The sequence below is a fragment of the Rattus norvegicus genome, chromosome 19 (genome assembly GCF_021556685.1).
Source record: "Rattus norvegicus strain SHRSP/BbbUtx chromosome 19, alternate assembly SHRSP_T2T, whole genome shotgun sequence".
Classification (NCBI taxonomy): Eukaryota; Metazoa; Chordata; class Mammalia; order Rodentia; family Muridae; genus Rattus; species Rattus norvegicus.
This window is the reverse complement of record NC_141552.1, coordinates 53,536,205-53,560,837: the sequence shown is the minus strand read 5'-3', so window position 1 is coordinate 53,560,837 and position 24,633 is coordinate 53,536,205. Positions and strand designations below refer to the sequence as shown.

Below are 24,633 nucleotides of genomic sequence, written 5' to 3'. Positions count from 1 at the left end.
GCTGTACATTTCAGGTGTGTGGGGTGCGTGGGAGAGGGTGGCAAGGAAACCTTGGAGCCTGTGAACTGAGGGGTGTGAGAAACTGGGGCTAACGAGGGAGATGGGACTGGAAAGTGAGCATCTTCTGATGCTTACCTGGAGGAGGCGTCAAGAAGAGCAAGTGAAATGGCTGCAAACAGGGGGACAGGGGCAGGGAAGCTGAATACAGATGAGGGGTTGGGGAGTATGAGGACCACAGCCCATGTTTAAGGCACACCTGGAAAACCGCCACCTGATGTCTGCATTACCTGCAATCCATAGTTAATGTCCTTCGTGTCAAAGGAGTAGTTGACCAGGGACGCCTCCCCCTTCAGGATTATTTCATAGGTGGGCCCTCCTTCCACTTCACACAGAGCTTTGGCCCGGGCGACGATGTCACAGTGTCCGTAGAAGGTAAACGATATTTGATGGTTGCTGTAGGGCCGCAGAACTCCGTAGAGGGGCAAAATGTCGAAGACCTGCAGAGAAAGGCATCCCACGTGGGAACAGCTGTCAGGATGACGGGTCAGCAGTGGGTGAGTTAAACTTTGTCAGTGGGCAGACTCAGTCTTGACTTTCGAGTCTCGAGCGGGCATGAAGTTGGCAGTGGAAACGCTCTAGGTAGATGTCAGTTTCCAATACGGAGAAGGTGCTTGTTGGCGACGGTGCTGGGTGATTGAGGACCTTGGGGCTATCACTTACTTCTTCTATCCCAATAGAAAGCATCTCATCCGGGTCATAGACCCACAGGCATTCTGGGTAGTCCGGCTGGCTCTGGCTTCTTTCTGTTCCCGCGGAGCTGTATTTTATTGCCTGGAAATGAAAGAGGGAAGAAAAGCTCGCAAACACACGCCCCAGCTCATCATTAATGTGCACACTCCTCCTTCCTTGTAAGAAAAGGAAACACAGCAACTATGACGGTAAGAATGGAGCGTGTAGGGGATGAAGAGATAGCTCACTGGCTAAGAGCAGGTACTGCTATTGCAAAGGACCCTAGTTTGGTCCACAGCACCCATGCTGAATGGCTCAGAGGCCCTTGTAACCTGTAACTCCAGCTCGGGTGGATCTGGCTCCCTCTGCTGGCCACTATGAACACTGCATTCATATGCATATGCCCTCCCCAACACAAGAATATGTAATTGAAAATACGTTTTTAAAACCTGGACTTCTTTTTCCCCTTACAATGACACTTGGGGCAATGCTCAAAATGCCCATATATGGATATTTATTGCGGGGTCATTTTAACAGGGGAGTTCTGAAAGCAAGCAGTCTGTCCACAGAAACAGCATATTTCTATCCACAGACGATGACTCAATGTGTGTTTGTGGACCAGAAGTAATGCATACAGCATGTTTTTGATAGGAAAGGTGTATTTCATTCATGTGAGGTTACAGAGGCCTCATGTGAGTCATGCTCTGAAGGCACGAGTGGGTGTAAACTCATTCTGAGGTTTGACTGTGCAAAACTGTTATCTGGGAGACTGCTAAGGATTTCTGTAGTGTTTTCTTATGAATGGTGGGGTTCAAAGGAGTCTTGTTTTGATATTTCTGTATTGCACAAATGTTCCATGACAAGCATCTCTCACGATAGACATTGATGAATATTCAGAAGACAAATGTGTGCAATGAAAAGGTAGGGAAAGATCTAAGGAAAGAAACTACAGTCAACTCAGTTTGTAGTACTCATGTGTGTATATGTGTCTCTGTCCTGTGCATATACACCTGTGTACACCTCATGTGGTAGAATAGTCTCCATAAGCATCATTTAAAGTATTAAAAGTAGTTGGTACATATGCATGATACAAAGTTAAAATTATTAAACAGGGCATAAGTTAGAAATAATACTTGCAGCGATATTCCTCACGCTTCAGTTGTCTCTTAAGAACCACTGTTTGTTTTCTGGATAAATCCCACCTGATTATTTTGACGAACTTTTGAACATTTATTTTAAAACATTTTTATGTGCGCATGTGTGCATTTGGGAGTGGGTAAGTGCACGTGAGTGGAGGCGTCCACGGAGGCTGGAAGACGATGCCAGGGGCTCTGCAGCTGGAGTCACAGGTGGCTGTGAACCTCCCGGTGTGGGTGCTGGGCATGACCTCTGGGAGAGCAGGAAGTGCTCTTAACTGACTCTCAAGTCTTTTCCTGACTAACACTTACGGAAGACATACTGTGGACCAGTTCCAGGTACTAGAGACAAAATGGTGAAAAGAACAGGAAGAAGAAAACCTCTGCCCTCATGACCCTGGTGCTTATTAGCTACTCTATGCATAAGCAAACACACACACACACACACACACACACACACACACACACACACACACCACCTCACCATTGAAAGACGTAGAGACTGCTGAGTCTGCCAGCTGGAGTGCTTGACACATGCATCCCCTCACTGAAGTGGGAAAAGACAGTGGTTCCCACACCGGAGACAACGAGAAAAAAGTCTACGAGTGTGGAAAGTATATTAGGTGCTCAGTAAGTGCCTAGCTGTTTAGGGCTGGAGAGACGATGGCTCAGTAAGAGCAATGGCTGTTTTTACACAGCTCCTTACCATTTGTCCAGTCCTAGAGAATCAGGTGCCCTCTTCTGGCCTCTGTGGGCACTGCATACACATGGCACACATTGGCAGATGCAGGCAAAATTCATGTAAGTATATATGTATATATATGTGTGTGTGTATGTATATATATATGTATATATATATCTACATACTCACACAATATTAAAAAGTAACTATTAGTCATCGTTTTTGTATACTTCTTCCTTGACAGGAATGGCAGTACACTATGTGCCCATTTTTTCCCTAGCACTTCTTATTTAATACTTTAGAGATTACACCAAACTAGTAAAGAACCTATTTGCTTTTTATAATAGAATTCCACAGCGCTGCCTTGTGCGGATGTAATTTGGTTAATCTCCTGTTGGCAGAATTGTTGTTTCAGAAATGTTCATACTCATAAACAAAGCTGTGATGTGCAAGGCTACTTAGAGCTTCATACAAACACAGAGGTATAGCTGGAGAATAAGTTAGAAGAGGAGGAACACATTTTAAATATTAATGCACCTGCCAAGTTACATGTCGAAGAGGCGACACCAACTTGCTCCCCTGCCTGTATATATGAAAATCTCTGCTCATGCCTGTTTTGTTTTGTTTTTTTTTTGTTGTTTTTTTTTGTTTGTTTGTTTTTTTGCCACGACTCAGTCTTAGCTTGGACATATAGTAATTCATTTTGCATTTTTTCAATTTCCTTTCTATTTTGTTGTTATTTCTAAGGTGTAAGAAAAAATATCTTTCTAGTGGAGAACTCTGTGTTCCAGTGGGTTTTCTCAGTCTACCGTTCTAGAGGAAGTATTTAAGGGTAAGCATACTATGTGAGTGTGTGTGTGGAGGACTGTGGGTGTTTGTGTGTATTGGAGTGTGTATGTGTGTGCACATATGCATTGTGTACACGTGTGAGAGAAGGTGCCTGTGCACATGTATGTGGAGGCTAAATGTCAATGTTCACATCTTGACCACTCTCTACCTTATCTTTTAGCGGTGGTGTTTCTCACTGACCCTGGAATTCAGCAAGTCAGCTCGACTGTAGGGTTCTACCTATCTCCATGCATATGCCACCAGTGCTGTGCCTAGTGATGAGTGACCCAGAGAACGTCCTGCTGGAGGTCTGAACGCGTGTACTCTTGCGTAACAGCCACTGAACCATTTCCCTAGCCCAGGGCTGTGACCTCGCCTTGGCATATACTGCATTATTCCTGAGGAAGATTCTTCTGCCTTATGTTGAAAGTAGGAAGAGCACATGGCTACTCAGGCCTAGAGATCACCAGGTTTTAACTTTTTGGGAATCTGTGTCCTGAGGTATCCTGACCTCTCCCTGAGATGCTCACTTTGGGGAGAAGTGACCTGGACAACATCCCCCCCCCACACCCCCGACCTCGCTCCAGCTCCCTTCCAGTGCTGCACTTGGTTCTCTGCTCCTGGCTCCTCTGCTTTGAGGAGGAGCTTTCCCTTGCTAACCCTGCCCAGGAGCAAAGGAATCTTACTTCTGAGACCATAGCGGACGTCATGGGCTTTTTGGTTTCTTCAGGTCCAGCTTCGTCGTCCATAAGGATGGTCCTGGGGAGACAAGAGGATCACTGGATTGGCAGCTGTCATCACAGTCCAGCACAACTGTGTCCAACCCCCGCTTTTCTCTTCCTCTCTGCCATGCTGCACAATAAGGAGAGCATTGCCTACGCGACACTTTCTCTAAGAGGTCGGCTGCCAGTGCTCAACTGTCCTCTGCCTTCACACGTGTAGAGTGGGACATGGCACTCTTCGGTCTCCCAATGGCCACCCTTTCCTGGGGCACCAAGTTCCTGTCCAATTCATAAGGCATTCTGGGAAGCATGGGCACTTCTTCAGACTGTTTGGATGTGTCCTCTGTGTTCAACGTTCAAGGTCATGATGTTTACCTTGTTTTTGAGACCAGGTATCACTATGTAGCCCAGGCTGGCCTCAAATAATCCTCCTGCCTCAGGCTCCTGGGTACTGGCATGACAGGCATCTGCCACCATACCTAGCTGAGTTTCTTAATTACCCAGAGCATCTTTTTGTGAGGACATGGTGTTTGATGGATGGATAATGTTATTTTCTGCTTTCTACCTTGACTATCACCCTGTTTGCAGAGCTTTGCTCTGTGAGGGATTGAAGGGAAGGAAGGATGGTTCTCAGCTCTTTAACTTAGGCCCAGTGGTGGGCCTAACGCATAGGATCCCTTCACCTAACTGTTGGGTAGCGTATAGTGGAACGGACAGGTGAGGGGTGGAGGATGAGAGTGTAAGCTCAGTGAGAGGCGAGAATGCTGCTAGGCCGAGCCCACATGGTTTGGCCTCCATACTTGATAGAATCACTGAAGTCCATCTCAGTGTACTCTGGCATCGGTGGGGCCGCCAGAGAGCTAGCGGTGACTGACGTTGCTGGGATGGACTCCATCTGGGACAAGAAGGCGCTGTAGGGCTTCATACATGGTGCAAACCTACCAGGACAAAGAGGCACTGTAAATTACAAGTTGTAGGCTCCTGGGCTCGGGTTTTCTAAGGCTATTCTCGTATCCTCCACTGGAAAGATCTAGAAGGACAACCTTGTGCCCTTCCCTGGACTTGCATTCTTCAAATCTCAGCAGTCTTGACCCTCAGATTTTCAGGGATCACCCATCTCAGCCTGGATCCAGGAACTCCCCTCTGAGCACACACAGACTCCTGGGATTCCCCTTTCCCATTTCCTTCTCATTTCTGGCTGGCCGTGAGCTCCCTCACTTGTTTCTAATGGAGCACCAGATATAGTACTTTGCCTGAACTGCGTGGCCAACCCTACATAGGATCTGCTCCCAGAGAAGCAGAAAGCAGAGCTGAGATTGGGGTCGGGCATGTAAAGCATTCCCTGTTGGGATCCTGAAAAAAAGAAAGAAGAAAGAAAAAAGGGCAAACAAGATCTGTCTCGTATAATGCTGAGTCAGTCCTCAGCACCTGGCTTGACACATCCCAACACTGGCCCCATTGGCAAGCTTTGCTGTCACTCAAGTTCTGAGCAGAGGGGGTCAGGGGAGTTTTGGTGACTGCACCTGCTGGCACCGAAGCCCACATGCTCAGGCTTCACTCACTAGATTAGAAAAGATTTTGGATGTCGACAAGGTCAGGTACAAAGTGGCAGGCTCACCCTCAATCCTCTTCTTCCTGGGCACACGTGACTTTGCTCTAGACTTTTCCCCTCCTTCCCCTAGCTTAGTTTCAGCCCAGTTCATTTATTTAATCATTCTGGTCCCATTTGAAGTCAGGCCCAGCAGAAGTTCCTGGCGTGGACCTTTCTTCCCTCTGGAGAGGGAAAGCCTCCCAGGATCATCAAAGCCTCCGATTCACATTTCAGGATGGAATCCACTTCCCGCTGAGGCAAAGCGTGTGTTTCCTGAGTCTCAGGTGCCCCGTTACCACCTTCTGATCTCTGCCTACCCAGCATTACCCAACAAAGTGATTTTACCGAGGTGCGGTTACTTGCCAAATTAACCCATCAGCGTACCATTTGATGGGCACACTCAGGCATCTACCGCCATGTTTGTAGACAGGCTGCTCCTACCTTCCCTTAGAAGCTACGTATCATCCTTGTGGGTTTGTGCTTTACGGCACAGTGGATAAGTTCCACCCACAGCGTCAAAGAAATGGAACCGGACGTCAGTACTGGCTGGTTCTGACTTCTTTAGTTCAACATAGGCATTTTTAACGTTAGTATTGTTACATGGGACAGTATTCTACATGACTACTGAGTAGCTCTCCATAGTACAGGAACTGATGCATCTTCTTGTTGATGGACAGCCAAGCTATTTCTAGCCTTGGGATCCTGTTCATAAAGTTGCTACAAACATTTGTGTGTGGGTCTTCGTGTGGACATGTGTTTATTCTCGCTTTGACTTGGATCTGGTATGTTCCCCCCAGAGGCTCTGTATTCAGCTTGATCCGCAGCTTGGTACTGTTCACAGGAGGGGGAGGTTCTGGGCGGTAAGGCCTTTAGGTCCCTGAGGACACAGCACCAGAGGACATAGTACAATGCTGCTTTCTCCCGCCCTCTGCTGTCTGGCTCACAACGGAGAAAGTGGTTTTACTCTGCCTTATATTCCTACCATGAGGTGTTTATTGCTTTGTCACAGGCCCAAGAGAAACTAGACAAACCAGCTTATGGACCGAGGCCTGTGCAGCTGTGAGCCGAAATAAACCTTTCGCTCTGTGGTTGGCTCAGATGTTTGTTCTCGTAACGGCAAACGGAGTCACTCGTTCTTTTTGGACAAATTCCTGGGTAGGGAACTGCTGGATTATATGATCTCTGCATGTTCAACATTGAAGGCCACTTGGCATTCAGATTAATTTAAGCCATTTTCTGCTTACGTGGTGGCGGCTTCCATATTATCATTAGTAGGTTTATTTCAAGGGAATGTATTTGTATGATTACTACAAATGGAACCCTGGTCTTAATTCACTTCAAAACTCAACAGGGGGAAAAAACAATGCTATTCATCTGCCCGGTAAAGGCTCTGAGCTGAGTGTTGCCTGTTGTTTTACGAAGGAGGACTGATTTTCTTCCTCTTGAGGAAACCCAGAGCTGGTCTCATCTGTAGCTGGAGCTCACTACAGCACTGCGAGCACGGGGAGGGGCAGGGTCTCCTCAGCCCTGCAGCACAAAGGCCGGTGAGCACAGTGGATGTTTGACTGGCTGGCTGGCTGGCTGGCAGGGTAGGCAGTTAAATGAGAACAGGTGAGCGGTAGGCCACACTCACACCTCTGCCTAGGATGATCTTGTCGTTCTTGAGTTTCCACTGGGCTTGTTCTAGATCAGATGCCGTTAGTTGACTCTGATTTCTTGGCAGAGCCTCTCTGTTAGAGGGCATGGGGGTGGGGGAGATATAAGAAAATCTCAGGAGAAACTTGATGCAATGAAGACTCTCGGCTCCATCCTTGGGCAGATTTGGGTCTTGGGTAGGGAGGGCCTAGGACTTGGTTTTAGGTCGTCCCACATGCTTCAGGTGATGGTGAGTAGCCACCGTGGGTGGGAAGTCACTGCGGTAGCTCAGGACAGAACTGATAATTAACATGGGGTTCACACTGTAGCCTTACCAGCCAGGGACAGTGGAAAACAGCAGAGGCAGTTCTGAGCACTTATTTAATCACCCCAGGTCCGCACAGATGCCAGAGGGACCCTCTGCTGGGTCATCGTGCATAGAATAGCAATCATTCAACATTGGCAGCACCCCGCCCCCCGGGATGTCTTCCAGATTTAAAAGAGAGCATGTGGGAATGTCTGTCAGGGAGGAACACAAAGCTGTGAAGTGTCTGCACACCCGGGAAAAGCAACACCTCAACCAGGAAGCAAACAAAAGAGTTTACCACAATGAGACCTTACGCAGAGCAGAGGCTTTAACTGGTTAAAACCTGACGCTCCCCCCTCTACCCCATTCAAACCCAATGCTGGTTTGACTTTTCCCCCCACCGCAAAGGATTCATTTCCCCTTCAGGTATAGATCAGATCAATTTTCCTCTTAGACATAGATGATTACTTTCCTGTCCTTCTGGCTTTCACGGGATTGGATCCCGTTATTTTTAAAAGAGAGTGGACAGCAGTCAGAGAAAATCAATATTGCTCCAATTCTAGAAGATTCGCTGGAGACACCAGGAAAGGACACTCCTTGGGCCCCGACTGTGTCTTCTAAATGTCAAACACAGGCTGATGAACAGCACCAGGTCAGGCTCAAGAGGCTCCTTTGTGTTTTAGTTTGAACACCCGGGTAAGGATCAATACGGACCTTTGTGCTATATACACAGTAAAAACAACAACAACAAAGTCTACCTCTCTCATCTCCTGTCCCCCCTCCACAGCAAGCTGTGCCACGACAAAACAAAAGCCCAAGAACGAGCTTGTGCTTCAACTGTTGCAGATGTCAGGGCATCTGTAGACTGGACGGTGAAGGTCACATCACTCAGGTGTGGGCAGAGAGGTCCGGGTGGTGGGGAGAAAGGTGCTGGGGTTAGGTTAGCTCTGCAGTGGACACAGTGACCGCCGATTCGCTTATTCTTTACATTTGGGTTCCGGGATTGTCCCTTACTGAGGGTCCCAACAGCCTCTGGCTTTACACAAGGCTTGCAGGTGGGCTTTATGCGGCTGGGCAAAGGCTACCAGCATATGTTATTTTCCAAAATGAATGCTGTAGATGGTGATAGCCCATGCCTAGATCACCCCTCTAGGAGGATGTGCTCATCCACAGACACCGTGGGTGCTGGGAGCACCTTTCTCGGGAGCACTGCCCTGCCCTGACAGAAACTGCCTCACACATGAAGCATTTCTCAGGAGGTTATAACTTCCTTTAGGAAGGGCTCGCAGATAGTCAGACGACTGGTTAATGGGTGTGAGGCTCTAAGAGCCCAGCCTCCTCAGCTGTGAAAGGGACAAACTCTGATGATTGGTCCACTCCCCAGAGCTCCCTGTGGGATGGGACTCTGAGGTCAGAGTTACTTTGACAACCACAGCTCTGGGTTCACCTCTGTTCTCTCTGACTTCTCTCACAGTTTCTCCTGAGGCTTTTTCCCTCAATGCAGCAACTCTCCCAGCCTCAGCCACACTACCTCTGTGTAAGTTCCAGAGAGGACAGATGCTGGCTTCCAGTCACCCTAAGGCCAACGGGCCAGAGACAGAGACATAGGAATAACTGAGCACACAACTGCTCTGACAAAGCTCTTCACGACCAGACTCCCTACTCTTGCCCACAGCCCCGAGCCTTCCCATTCTCCACACTCCTCATCTGCTCAGTCCTCAGTGAAATTCTCCAAGTACCAAAAAGGTTCTTCCTCACCGTGAGCCCGTAGAACACGCTCTCCTTCTGCCTAAGACAACTCTATGCCTTTGCTCAGTTCACATGGATGTGACTTTTAAGCCTTAGCTTGCAGTTTCCACAGGGAGTGTATACTGTGACCCTGAGGCCATGCTATGGTGTGCTGTTCATGCTTCCATGGACCATGCGCTGCAATCCTCTCAGCAGCCAGGCCTGTCTCCACCACCACTGTCCCCAGCACAATGCTGTGTCAACTTTCAAGATAACACTCACCCAACGTTTATTGAGGGAGGAATTCTATCTGAGAGTCCATGAGGCTGGAGATGGCCCTGTAGTTAGAGGGCTTGCTGTGCAAGCATGAGGACTGGAATTCAGATTCCCAGAACCCATGTGAATGCTGGCTGGGGTGGGGATGCTCGACTGTAACATCAGTGCTTAGAAGGCAGAAGTGGGACTCTCTAGAGCAAACGGGCTAGTTAGGCTAGTGGAACCAGTGAGCTATGGGTTTATGGAGAGAATCTGCCTCAAAAAGTAAGGGAGATAGTGACAGAGGAAGACGTCTGCAGGTGTCCTCTGGATTCCTCGTGCACATACATACAGATGACTGCACATGGATGTCACACACGTACACATAGAATCTTGTTTTGTTGAAGCACTGCATTGAATGGCATAAAAATGACCACAGTCCTGTTCCTGTAAGCACAGACGTCTGCAAGAAAATGTTGCCTTCCCCGACCTCCATCATCAAGTAGAGTCTATTTCCTTCAGATCCAAAATCTGGTCTTGGCTTCTCTGGCCAATGATGCTGTATTGGAAAAGGTGATATGAACAGCTCATATGTTATCCAGTGCCATCTTAGTATATATTTATTATATCTTAGGGTTAGAAATGGTTTCTCTTCTTTCTAATTATCTCATTTTGAACAGCTCTCCCTCTTTCCCTTCCTCTTTGTTTCGTTTCCTTCCCCTCTTCCCTCCCTCCCCCACCTCCTCCTCCCTCCTCAGAATTCCTGTGTCACAATCCGCTGTCCCTTCCTGTTTCTAAAGGGAACAGATGACAATCGTTGCTGTACTCCTAGAAATCATTCGACTATACTACTAGATGGCATGTTCTCCTGCATCCTAAACTCAAAGTCCCTGCCATGCTCCCACACTTACTGCCTGGATGTGTAGGCTTCCTTCATTAGAAAGCAAATGGTAGAAGCCGATGCCACTGCTGCAGTCTTCTCTGCTAACATTCATCCTAGCTGTGCCACATGAAGAGGGGAAGCCAACCGCAGACACCACCATTATGGGAAAGCAGCCTGCCTCAGTCCTCTGACGTCAACATGTTTCCAGTGCCTCCAAATGGCCATATGTGCCAAGGGGCTGGTGGTGAGGACTGAGGAGCTGAAGCTCAAACCTCTCAAGTGTGAGAGATGGAACCACTCAGGAGGGGCTCTCACAAGTGCCTGTCCTTTGGGGTCACCTGTGGGATCTTAAAAGACCTAGGCCCGGGATTACAACAGGAGAGATTGGGTTTAGTTGGTGCCAGGCTATTTGAAAGCTCCTGTTATGATTCCAGTGTGCATTCAAGGCTGAGAGGCTATAACCCCATCACTGTGGGGAGAAAGTCACAAAGAAAGTGTCAGGTAAGTATGTACCAGTAGAAATGTGTGTTTGGTAACTGCAGCCAATACTGTTCACCAACATCCCACTGCCCAATTTGATCTCCACACCCGGATACCACAAGTTACTTTTCAAATGACAAAAGAGAGGCAAACAATTTGCTGAGCTGTGCTAAACTGACCCTGAGTTCACACTCTTCACAGCTTTGCTGGCAAACCTCCTGAGCCACTGGGGTGAGTGTTCTTGGATTGCTTCCGGCCAGGCCACTCTCTCTCAGAGGCAAGTCACAAAACAGGCCTTCCCATGTCAAAAGACACTACGATCCCTCACACAAGGAACTTGTAATGAGTCATCTGGAACCTTCCCTTGGAATCTAGGAAAAGAAGACATCATTGACCTGGCCCTTGAGGAGACACCTTGGGAGTTTAGCTCTGAGGTAGTAGGAGAAGACAGTTAACAGACTACCTTGAAGCTCTCTAGAGAGATTTCAGTGAGACTCGGCCATTCCTACGAAGCTCCAGAAGGTGTCCCCACTGCTACACAATCTTGGAAAGGCCGCTGAGCAGGTAGACTGAAATCTCATAATATGTTCAGCTTCAAAGCACTTGAAAAATACTTTCAAAACAAGAAGGCTTTAAAAGTCAGTTTCTTTGAGTGCCTGGCCTCCAGTGGAGGTAGCTTACTTTGGGAGACTTTTACTTAATGTGAATATGCAGATGCATGGACTCCTTATGAATCCTAACACTAAAGGAGCCAAGCAGACATAATCCGGCCTGGGATCAGATCTGCTGATACTTTTCCACTGGCTCCTTTAGAAGCTGGCTGAGCTCACATTGAATCTCCCTGAGGCTGATGTTCGTGGCTGATATTAAAGGCACTCAGAAAATGCTTTAAAGGAGGGAACCTGTAACAAGGTGACCAGGAGTCTTTTATAACAACATCAAAGCAGGACAGAAAGTTTTATAACCCTCAAAACTGAAATGAAAAAAAAAATAACCGAAAAAAAAAACCCCACCCTTACTGGTTCATCCGTGGGGAAACAGCTAGCACTTCAGGAAACAGGAGTAGGCTGACTTAGAAACAGACCTGGGTGGCAGAGGCACAGCATAAGGGCCACTTTCATGTTCTGTACAGAGAGGGCGAAAGGCCTCCCTGGGCCAAGGACCTCCCTCTGCCCGAAACCTCGGGTCCTGCAGGTGGATCACAAAGGCTGCAGTTGTGTTTCTAGAAGCTCAGACTTGAGTGGTATTTACAGTTCTCTCAGGCTCCAAGGTTTAGACCCCCTCACAGCACAGAGGAGAGGAGATTCTTGGTAGATGGGGGCAATAGGAAGTCTGAGGCCTTCCCAGAGGGCTCTGAGCACATTAGAGCTGGACTGATGCTTTTTATTTTTCTTTTACAGTGGACCTCAATTTACTAACAACTGCATATTTGTTTAGCAATCGTCATATGTGTTAACACATGTTTGCATACAGCTTGTCATCCCCCAGGAAGGAGAGAGTGGGGGAACTGAGGGTGGTGGGGATGGGAGGTGGTAGGGGGTGGGAGGTGGGAGTGTGTGGTGGGGGTGGTAAGGGATGGACAGACGGACAGATGACGATGATCACAGAATGACAGGACTTCGCCTGGCTAAAGCAGTCACTCCTGACCTTGTGGTTTCAGTTTCAAAGCACCTAAGGTTGGGTGGGGGAAGTGATAGGACAGACACCCTTATTCCATTTTTCTTCGACTGTCTGTGACAGAACCAGTGGCTGAGCGAAGAGGAACAAGAGAGGGGCTAAGACATGGCGCTGTCATGTGGAGAGCAGAGGACAGAGAGCACGAGGCTGTGAGGAGCTGGAGGAAATTGCCGATGGAGAGGAACAGATGGGAAGGCTGGTTCGGCACAGCGGCAGATGCTGCTTTCTAGATATTAGAAAGCACTCTGCGTATTTTCCATACACTGGGAGGGAAGGAGATGAGCTAATGAGAAGCTAGGGAGATGCTCAGGTGGTAAAGTTCTTGCCTTGCAAACACGAGGGCCGGAGTTCAGATACCCAGCACCTATGTGAAAAGCCAGGTGTGCTGGCACAGTGCGTGATGCCAGCACTGGGCAAGCGCAGACAGGCAGATGCCTGAAGCTCACTGGCCGGCCAGCCATGTTGAACTGATAGGGCTCAGTGAGATGAGAGCCTGACTCAAAAAATTAGGTGAAAAGTAACAGGACAACATCTGACGATCTCCGGCCTCTACATGTACACACATGTACACCTACACAGGCATGCACGCATCCACACAGACGTGTATTATACATCCTACTCCCAACACGGAAATTGAGGATTAAAGGGAACCTGGGTGGTCCCAGATGGGATTCGATGGAGGATGAGGGTGTGGTGGGCCAGAAGGAAGATCAACCTAGGAAGCACGCTGGAGGAGAACTGTATTAACCAAGAGGGTCTTAGGAGGGAGAAGCAGACTGGAGAAAGAGGTGACCCAAAGGCAGACAGGCTCCAGAGTGGGGGTCGGGGGGGCCTTGGGGAATTTGCCCATCAGCTTGGCCAGTTGCCCTTCACTGTGACTGAAAACCCCACCAGACAGAATCAACTCCAAAGTGACTATCAATGTAATCTTCCTCCAGCCGCCCCCATCTACCTCCCCGGTGCCATGCGGCTAGGGCCCGACTTAGTTCATCCAACATGGCGGGCTATGTAACAGCATCTTCCGTCTGTTTCAGTTTCCACAGTTCTTGATCACTGATGAGGTAGAATAGCTTTTGATTCTTCGTGGATCACTCACATTCCAGCTTCAGTGAACTTCCTGGATGCCATGCCCTCTCACTTCTAAATTTAATTCTGCCACTTCCTTAAAAGCTATTCTTTATCACGTATACTAATCATTTGAAGATAATATGCATGCCAGAAGTTTCCCTCAACTTGTGACCCGTCTTTGCACTCCTTCTGTGCCTCTTTGATAAACAAATGCTCTCAAGTCTAATGCGGAATTTATGAATAGCTTCATAAAGTCTTGTATCTTGAGAAAGTCTCCATTATTCTGAGATCGCTATTCAATTTCTTACTTTTTTCACCACTCACACATTCTTCAAATTTAAAAATATTTGCACCTTCTCATTAACGTTGTTGACCCTTATGAAATTCGAAATTATATTCTTTATAGTGTAAATTTAGGAATGCAGTTTGGACTTTCCTCTGTGTAGAACACAGCGCTCTGAGGACACTTATTGAACAGCTCCCCTCTATTATTCTGGGTTCAACAATTTCAACTTTGTCATGGTTTTATGCATTTGCCATTCTGTTCCTTGGCCCTCTATTCTGTTTGCCTCTCTGTACACAAAGGCACTCATTACTATTATGTTCTTAGGCTTGAATGGGCTTGGCTGGTTTCAAACTCTAGCAATTTCATGTAAATTTTAAGATCAACCCATCAGCTGAAGTTGCATTGTGGGAAATGACACTAAGTTGAGTCTTTAAAGTCGATGAAAAATCATACTTACCTTTATCTTTGGTGATTTTTAAAAAAATGTTATATTAAAGGCAGGTTTATTGGGAAGCTGCTCAAGTGTGAATTCACTGTCCCCAAGGATTGCGGCCAGGAGAGTTGCCACGAGGAAAGAGAGTGTGTGTGTGTGTGTGGCGGGAGGGTACATGTGCAGAGAGAAAAGAGGAGGAGAAGAGAGATTATCTTTAGTGATTTTAAAAAATATTAATTTTGGTGTGTTTGTGTGTGTTCTCTCTATCCTGTCTCCCTGTCTCTCTATCTCTGTCTGTCTCTGTCTGTCTGTCTCTCTGTATGTGTCTGTGCTGACCCACTAGCTATGGTATATGGCTGTGGAGGTCAGAAGACAACTCCTTCTACCACGTGGGTTCTGGGGATCGAACTCTGGTTGTTGTGCTTGATGGCAAGGGCCTTTATCTGCTGAGCCCTGATAGACCATTTTCTTAATTAAGAAATCTTAATTCCTAATTTCCTTTTAGACACTAGGCCTGGGCTCACTTTCCCTCTTCTTAAGGACAGCAGTGCATTGCTCTTCCTGAGGGTTGATGGAATGCCTGGGGCAGTTTTGTTGGGAAAGCTTGTTTCTGCTGACTAGTTTATGGCTGTGTACCCTTCTCTTAATTAATAGCCCTCCTGTAGCTTGTGACATTTTGAAACTAAATCAAACTTTCCAGCATGGTTCACAGTCCCCTCCCCCCAAGTCTGCCTTACAGAGCTTTCTAGCTAAACAGCGTTCATTTTCCTGATGACAGGCTTCTGTGTCTACAGCTTGATTTCATCGATTGTTTCCTCCTTCGCTTAATGGTTTTTAAAGTAAATACTGTCATAGGTCAGACTTGTCTCTACGAACTTCTTACGTTGAACTCCTAATTCACAGTAACTCAGAAAACAACAGCATTTAGAGATAGCATCTCGTCAGAGGTAATTAAGTCAAAACAAAGCCCTAACTCAACATGGCTCCAGGGAGGGGAAAGTAGCCTGGATGCTGGCAAAGGCAAGGTGTCCTGAGGAAAAGGAAGCTGGTGGTCTGCCGGCTAAGAGTCGGGAAGTATACCCTTCCCTCAGGGTTCTCAGAGGGAACCAACAGGGCAAAAATCCTTGCTTCTTCTATGAAGCAGGACTGTGGTCAGCTGAGGGTGTGACTGTCACTAAATGTGCCCCATAGGACAGACACATTTAGGGGCTGGAGAGCCCTGCCCGGAGTTTGCAGAGCAGTAAGCACCATCTCTCCTCTCTGGAGGTAACCGATCAAACACTGACCCCATCCCAGTCACTCTGAGCTGCTTCATGGGATTTCTACATTGACTGATATTTGCACGGTGCAGAGTGACAAGCAAAGTAATTTCAGACTGTGGAGCACACTGTAGCTGTGGGTTTTTATGATTCCTATCTATACAGGCAAAGACTGCTTTTCCTACTCGACTCTGTCTCTGTCTGTCTCTCTGTCTGTCTCTGTCTGTTTCTCTCTCTCTTTCTCTTCCTTCTAGTCCCTCCCTTCCTCCCCCTCCCTCTCCTCCTTCCCCTCCTCTTACCGCTTTCCACTTCCCTCCAAATCCCCTCCCATTCTAATGCTGTTATTTCGGTGACTCATCTGTGTTGCTTGGGCTTTACTGTTAAAACCACACCAACAAGCCTTCCTAAAGAAGCTTCATGTGATCAAGTCTGAAGGGAAGAGGGCATCCTATCATCTTTAAATGGGCTACTTGTGTGTCTTGGGTCCCATGCAGGGTTTCCATGCTTGTCTTTGCATAGACCAGGACGAGTCTACCTTTGCATTCCCATGGCACACAGCACATGTCTGGGCAGAGTCTCCACACAAGGCCTATTCAAACGAAGAATGGATATGTGGAATTAAATATATAGAACAAGGAGCTGTGATATGTTAGTAAGGAGACAATGTCTAAGGCCAGGGCCTTATGGTCAGTCACATCATGGTGGCCTCAGTGTTGGGGGGTGACACATGTACCAACTCCCCAGGGTGGTTATGTGTCGTGTGTTGCACATGGGAAGCCATTATATTTATTGCTTTTGGTCAGAATTCTGGAACCTTCCTCTCTCTGCTCCTAATATCACCACACTGAGGGCTTGACTTCATTCAGCTGTCTACGGGAAATATTTTTGACTCAAGACATTTTTGTTGTGCTCTGGAAAGCTGTTAAAAGAGCTTTTTCTCATAATAGAGATGTGAATTCATTCCCACTGGAAGGGTGGCTTTGCCCTGTGACCTCAGAAGCAGGCATGCTGTATTTCATGGGAAAGATCAAAACTACAGAGCCAGCAGATGTGACAGTGCCTTAGCAGTACCCAAGGCTCCATGGTGACAGAGCTGTTCTGGGGGTGGTGTCTCTATTGTCAGAAGGGGCCTCCAGCCTTCATGTCTCCAGAACACTGGTAAGGTGGTCTTGCCCCTCAGCAAGGAAGGGTCCTATACACTTCCAAGCAGCTTGCATCTAATTTTAGAACCAAATGTCCATGTGGCATAGGACTGGTAAGGAGGAAACACAATGGGTCTTGTCAGTCATTATGTAGGAAATCTTTGCTCTCTTCTGCCTGGCATCCATCCCCCCCTTCCCCAATCAGGTGCCTCCCCTCTCTTTCTACCCAGTTTGTAATTTGCTAAGGCAGCAATAGCAGAAGAATATATTAGGGGGAGACTCGAGCTCCCATTCCCATTGAACTAATCTTTGGATTTCGAAATCCATTATCCTGCTTTAGAAACTAGCCAGTAAAGGATTAAGCAGGAGAAGGGGCTGGCAGGGCATAAATACCACCCTCAAATGTTGCCCAAGACAAGGCTGGCTGCTATTCTGTTTCCCCTTTGGGATCCACCCATCCCTCCTCTGAGGTATCTTTCCCAGGGCCCCAGAGCCCCAGGGATGGGAGTTTATTATTGTGTCCAACCCAAACTATTTTCTGGGAGGTAAAAAGAGTAGACATGCTTGCGGAAGCTTAAAGGATCCTGAGGAGTGACACATTGGTAGGAAAAAAGGAAAAGTAATGGAAGGAACGGAAGCTTAAGTCAGAAAGAGGTCTCTGAAGCCCTTTAACTCCATGGAGTCTCTTTGTGTCCCAGAATGGCGTCAGATTGATTTCAGGGGAAAATATTGCAAAGCTACCACATATGTGCTACTTCTTAAATGTGGCTTGGTATCCACATGATAAGGGTGCCCTTCTATGAAGACGTGGCTGCTAATGGCCGACTCTTGCAGAATGTGTAGGATGGGGGAAGACATTGTTCTGAAAGCACTCTGGGTACCAACTGACTCAGTGCTCCTCCAATCTCTGGATGGAAGGATCTTTATTCCTCTTATTTAACTCATGAAAGCTGACACTTAGGGAAAATCAGCCATGGCTAAGGTTGTCAAGTGGGGCTGGAGGTGTAGCTCAGTGGTCCAGCATGCCTTTTCCATACATGAGGCTTAGGGTCAGTACTAGTATCACTGCTCCATCCCAAACAAAACATCACATTGATGCAGGGGCCAAGTACAAGTCTGACTCAAGAGTTGGCTTTTACCTAGCACACTGGATTGCTTTGGAGTAGCTGAAGCCAAACATTACCCCTGAGGGATTCAGTAAAGCTGAAGTTGGGCCCTCGGACAGAACAAGGAACTGCTTCTAATCATGGACCTGGTTTTATAACTACAAAAGAATGTTGGGGAGGTCAAGGAAGCCACACACTGACTACGACTTATCTATAGTTTTGGCTAAGACCTGATGTAATGGTTAATCTTCCTTGATTTTTAGAATCACCCAGGAGACACACTTCCAAGTGTGCCGAAGAAAGTGTTTCTATTTCCCTGAGGGGGGAAGACTCACCCTGAATGTGAGTTTTACCACCTGAATAAGTGGGTAAAAGGGAGGGCAGCAAGATGGCTCAGCAGATAAAGGTGCTTGCATGATAACTTGAGTCTGGTTCCTGGGACCTCATGGTAGAAGGAAAGAATTGCATCTTGCAAGTTGTCCTCTGATTTCCACGTGTTCCCCATGGCATATGCACACCCAGGTATGTGTGAGTTTATGCACATAAATATACATGTAACACAATAAATTAATGTAAAATTTTTTAAAAAAGGCAATAAGGAGAAGGTGAGCTTGGTACTACCACTCATTTCTTTTTTTTTTTTTTCCGGAGCTGGGGACCGAACCCAGGACCTTGCACTTCCTAGGCAAGTGCTCTACCACTGAGCTAAATCCCCAACCCCTACCGCCCATTTCTTACTGCTCTATGATTTTTAGATGCAAACTGTCTAACCACTTTAGGCTTCTGCTTACTATACCTTCCCTGCTATGATGGACTGTGAACCTTCAAACTGTGAGCTAAGATAAACTCTTCCTCAGTCAATTTTTTTCTGGGAGGTGTCATGGAATAGCATGCACAAAAATGTCATTAATATAGAAATTGGTTCCAGGAGTAGGGTTGGTAATGTAATACTTCTGACCATGAGGCCAAGGAATGTGTTCTCTGAAAGGAGATTCTCTGAAAGGAGGCCCTGAAGGGCCATGTTTGAAGCTGTGAAAGTGAAGTCCATATTACAGTGTAGATCCCAGGGTGGTAGAAAAGGCAGCACTATGGGATATCTGCCAAGAAAACAGACAATATGGAGGAGAGATGGCCCAAGAAAGAGACGACATATACTGCAGTCAGCAGAACTAGAGAGATTCCCAGGCCCACTAGAGCTCAGATGACATCATTATGAGCCCCAGATGTTGACATGGAGCTGCAGGGTTTGTTGTTTGCAATACTGGGTTTCAATCTTATTTTAGGCTAATCTTTCCTTGGTATTCTTCCTTTATTCCCCTTGTGAACAGGAATGTTTATTAAATGCTATTGTATATTGGAAGCACATAACTTATTTTCTTAGTTTTTATTTTACAGAATGGGCTTGCAGTTAAGAGTTTGACTTGAATCTCAGGAGAGATTTTGGACTTTAAACTTTTAGGACAGTGTTGGGAGTGTTAAATACCAGGGACTGACTACATGTATTTTGCATTAGACAAATAAAAGACTTTGGTGGCCAGGGATGGAATGCTATGATTTAAAGTAATATGTTTGGGTATCATGCTGAGAAGGCATATGGTGTTTAATCTGTGATAATTAATTTTCACTGTCAAGTTCACATAGATGATTCTAAAGCTTTAGAATCATCTATGACACACATCTCTGGGTACATTTCTTAGGATAGTTCCAGAGGAGTTTAACTGAGGAGGGAAGACCCACAGTGTGAGTGGCATAGTCCTGTGGGCTAGGGTTATGTGATAGGAAGAGTCCTATCAGCTAGGGTTCTAGACTGACCAAAAGGGGGAAATGGGAAACACACTTGGCAGCAGCAATCACCTCTCTCTGATTCTTGACTGAGCGTGCATGTCACCAGCAGCTCCATAGGCCCACACACGACGGACTGTACCCCCTCAAAGTGCGAGCCAAGATAAACACTCCCTTCTTTAAGCTGCCTCCATCACAGCTCTGAGAAGGTTACTATACCCTGCTGTGATCTTGATGAGTGAAGCCCGGGATGAGAAGAGGGTTTTCTTTACTCTCCCTCAAGATGAGAGATTCTGGATTTGTCATGGTGTCGGAGGGTTCTTTGGCTCCCGTACTGTAGGATTCTTGTACTTGCTACAAGGTCACAGAAGAGTAGAAGGGGCCCTTAGTGAGCCTCGAAACAGTTACTAAGGTAGGAGAGCTCAGTATGTTTTAAGGACATGTGTCTTTTATGGAAAAGACTTGCTTTAATCCTGAAACTTCCATCAGGAGTAGATATTACCCCTGTTATAGGGGCTAAGAGTTCAGGACACAGAGTTATGAGAATTAGATGGATGGAGGGGGTTGGGGATTTAGCTCAGTGGCAGAGCACTTGCCTAGCAAGCGCAAGGCCCTGGGTTCGGTCCCCAGCTCTGAAAAAAAAAGATGGATGGAGCCTGGACCCCAGTTGTCTTTGTTTGGCTCTATATCTCAGGACCCCAAACACCATGAATTTAGTACATCTTAGAAAAGTCCTATTTTTCAAGCAAAGGAAATGGATGATGAAGACAGAAGACCAGAGTACCTCTCTACTCCCCCTCACTGTGGAGTTCCCACTCCTTTCCCAATTACGCTGAGTGAGTGGCGTTCACCCCAACAACTGAACGGGAAGACAATGTGCTCGGTTCCAGCGGCACTTGGTTCCCCCAGGCTCTCATGTTTGATTTATTTGTAATCTAGTTTGGAAATGAAAAGCCCAAGTGGTCTGTGGAGACTACTCAGGCCCCTTGTTCTGAGTCTTAGCGCTGGCTCAGCCGTGTAGCTGTGAGGCTGGGTTGAGCTGTACCCTGTTATGACCCGCTGGCGTCTGCATCTCTAGTCTGGTTTCTTAAAAGCAAAGGACGAGTCAAGGGCAGACATTTCCTCTGCCCATTGTGTGCCCTGCTGAAGCATTTGTTCTTGTCGAGCTGTTCAGATAGGCTTTAGGGACACACCCAATGGAAGACTCATCCCCACGGGGACAACGATGGTGGCAGGCCACAGCCCCTTTACAAATACCCTTGTTATAGGCATATATGTGATGGACACATACATATTGTTATATGCATATGTGATGGGCTATCATTATCCGCAGGCAATCGAGATTACTGTCATGGAATCAGCCAGTGACTGGTATTTCCTGATTCTGAGAACTTACTTCTCCACTTTGCTTATTTGTTATTTTTTGTTTTTAAGCAATGTCACCCATGATCATTGGTGGTGGTGGCATCAGTGGCTGCAGTAGTGGCAGAGGCAGCAGTGATGGCGGAGGCGGGTGGCAGTGACAGAGGTATGTGCACAAGCACAGATGCACATGAACGTGAATGTGGAGGTCAGAGGACAACTTTCAGGACTTGGTTCCCTCCTGGCACTGTGTCACCTGGAGATCATCAGGCTTGCTTGGCAAGCGCTTTCTCCTGCCCTGAGCTCTCTCACCAAACCCTTTTGACTTTGTTTTTATGTGTAACATGGGGGCTAACTTAGAAGGAAATGTATTCTCAAATAAGAGAGATATTTTAAATGAGTAAGAATTACTTATAAAATCACGCACTCACGCACACACGCACACACACACACACACACACACACACACACACACACACCTGTACATGTCTGCACACACACTCTACATACCCACCGGGCATCTAGGGACTTTCATACCTGTTTATACAGGACACAGACACACAAAAGAAGGCCTATATTTGTGCTTTCATTTCTCTCACTAGCCACAAACCTCTGAAGAATTCTGACTGGAAAGGAAAGGTTAGCACGGATATGTCTGATAAAATGACCTTTAACCAGTGTTTTTCTGTTTTTCTGGTGGTGTGCACAGAGACTTTCTGGAGGGCAGGTGGCATTTTGGGTTCTGTTGTGTGTGACATTTATGCCATGAGCTTTTCTATTTGGTGGGTGCCAGGAAGCTGACAGAAGAGATTCTTAAACAAGTTATGAGAAACCATCTTCCTCTCACCAAGGTGACCAGGAGGGATGGCGACTAGCTGAGTCTCCAGAGATAACAGGGAGGATGCTCTGACCAGCCTCATGGGGATTAGAGCCAACTGGAAGGATGGACGCTGCGTGACGTACACTGAGAGAGTCAAGGTACCAGGGCTCACAGCATGGACTCTGCCCTGGGCAGGAGCCTCAGACGAGACTGTTCTGAGGGAGAACACGGGAGAGAAGACTTGAGGATTGACCAGAAGAAAGCTAGGAGAGAGTGGGGAAGAACTTTCAGCAGAGAGGAGACAGTTATACAGGAACAGTTCTGGATGGGGCAGAAGCCAGTACATTAAAGAAACAGAAGACGCCATTGTGGTGTATATTGAGAGGAAACCAACTAGGAGGAAATGCAGGGACCAGCCTGGGCCCAGGATCACTGAATCAAGTATCTCATACTTGATTCTCAAGAGCATGGGTAATCTGAGTCATTACAGACGTAAGCCAGGGGAGACGCACGCTCTTTACTAGGACCCTGAGCAGAAACGAGACTGTGGTGCACGTGTGGAAGCAGAGGATCCAGGAAGGGCTGCCACAACCACCCACCTCACAGGTGATGGTGAACAAAATAGTTAGAGCAGTGAGGATGAACAAGAGGTTTTTATAAGGTACAGCAGGTGGATGTGATGTAGCGGGTGGCGTTTGGATGAAGGAGGATTCTGGTCTGTCCTGGGGAATGGTGATGTCACTCGCTGGGACAATAGCCCTGGAGGAGAGGGAGGGCAAGGAAGGAAGAAATGGAGGGACAAGAATTGCCAAGTGGTATGTTGGCCACGAATCACTTGGGAGACAGCCAAGAGAAGACATCGAGAGTTCAGTGAACTTAGAGCTGTGGTAGAGGGGCCAGAGTCTCAGCAGCAGAGGAGGGCTGAAGCTATTAGGAGGCTCAGTCACTGAGAAGAGGGAGTGTTTCTGGCAGAGCTGAGAAGGAAGGGTAGAGGGGCGGGAAGACCAGCAGGGGGATTTGGAAAGAGTGACCAGCAACTGTTATCAGGTTATCGATCTGAACACCTCTGACTCTGTCCTTCTCTTGATGATGACACACATCTCATTGCCCTAGACTGGGCTGTTACACACAACTGCCGGTCCGTCTGTGCAGATGGGTCCTCTGTTATTTCTTCCCATTCATGGAAGGTCAAGCTCTCGCCATGCTGCCGCTCCACCCTTAGCCTCTTCTCTGAAGCTATCCTCTGCCTAGGCCAGTTTTGTTTTTCAAGATCTTCCCTATTCTCAGCTGCCTCAGCCCCAGTGGAGCACAAGTCAGGACCAGCAGCTCTTGGTGCAAAGTATGCGGCCAGGACAGTAATGACAAGACAAGCACATCATCTTCCTGGCTGGGAGAGGAAACAGGAACTGTGACTAAATCGGTCTGATTGGAGTGAATCTTCCCCAGGGAATGAGAGTCTGGAAGAGCATTGTCCCAGAAATCCTGGTAGCCATTCGGAGACTGGGAGAAAAGCTGATCTGTGAATGAGGTCAATCCTTGATGGCGAGCAGATGCCAGGCTAGGGCTACACTGATTGATTCTTGTACTGCCTTTTGAGTTCTGCTCAAGGTCCCGGTCTCTGTGACTTACAAGTCCAGCTCACCCCCATGCCCAGTGCCTGTGATTCAGAAGGCTCCCCTGCTTCTGCTCTGGGACATGTGACCGTGACACTGCAGGGCATGGTCACCTCCTTCCCCAGACCCTGTCATTACAGTGTGTCTTCCAGGGTTTCCACATCTGCTTTCCTAACTAGCTTCCGGGGAGGGTTGGGTCGGGTCTTGTTCTCGTTCACATCCCTGATGTCACATCTGAATTACTTATCCACCCTCTGAATGAATGACCAAATGAAGTAAAGATTCTCTATATAACGAGACAGGGAGATACTGAAGAAAGAAAGAAAATGGCTAAATATATGCTTGAACCAATGAAAAATTAAATGTATCGCATTCAGCACTGGCCAAGTACATTTTCAAAATGTCATTATTTTAATTATGGAAATGGCCTCTCAAAAAATGAAAAATAAACAAGGCGTGCCCTTGCTCCTGGACGGAAGAAGCTCGTTTAGCTGTGCTACATCAGAATAATTTCACAAAATCGGGTGCATAGAGTGCATTAGGTCAGGTTGGCTGATTCTTCTCATAATTAGTTAAAATGTTCATCTACAGAATTTTATTCTAGACCCAAACAGTCCACGGCATTTAATGAGCAGGCTCCAAGGCTCAGGCCCAGGACTGGCTGCCAGCTTCAATGAGACACTGGGTCATTGCTAGATGTCTACAGAAGCCATCCAGAGTAAGCCATTGTTACCATGGTAACAAGCACAGGCAAGAAAAGGGCTGCTGTCATGTATAAGATGGGGATTGTGTACTGGAAGCAGTGACAAGCCACTAAGGACATAATAAGAGGTCTCGTCAGCTACAGTGGCTGTGCCCCATCCACAGCTGTCAAAACATGCAGGAAGGAAGTATACATTACTCCATCAGTGCTGCTCCCGGGCTAGAAATGGGGTCCTCATCATCTTCTACTATTTCCTAACTCTGTACATGTCCAGACATAAAGATATGGACCAGAGCAGAAACCCATTCGAATATTCAGAACAAGCCGTATGAAGCTCACTGGGCTTCTACACTCAGTGCTTACTCCGTATGTTGGGTTTGAAATGCTTATTAGGAAAAGTTCAGAG

The 24,633-nt window shown here is 47.1% G+C and overlaps 1 protein-coding gene and 1 long non-coding RNA gene across 3 annotated transcripts in view; one reads left to right on the top strand and one right to left on the bottom strand.

Annotated features, from left to right (window-relative positions):
* Nucleotides 1-24,633, bottom strand: part of Hydin (Hydin, axonemal central pair apparatus protein) — a 345,749-nt gene that overhangs the window by 128,439 nt on the left and 192,677 nt on the right. For both annotated transcript variants that reach the window (XM_087594210.1, NM_001427650.1), the window contains 4 exon segments: nucleotides 4,898-5,035; nucleotides 4,062-4,134; nucleotides 721-831; nucleotides 288-497 (listed from right to left, as the gene is read on the bottom strand). In XM_087594210.1, the coding sequence (XP_087450336.1) occupies nucleotides 288-497; nucleotides 721-831; nucleotides 4,062-4,134; nucleotides 4,898-5,035 (532 nt within the window).
* LOC147999457 (uncharacterized) lies at nucleotides 738-6,409 on the top strand. Its single transcript, XR_015644148.1, has 3 exons — nucleotides 738-938; nucleotides 3,295-3,379; nucleotides 3,557-6,409. It is a non-coding gene; the product is annotated as an uncharacterized LOC147999457 (long non-coding RNA).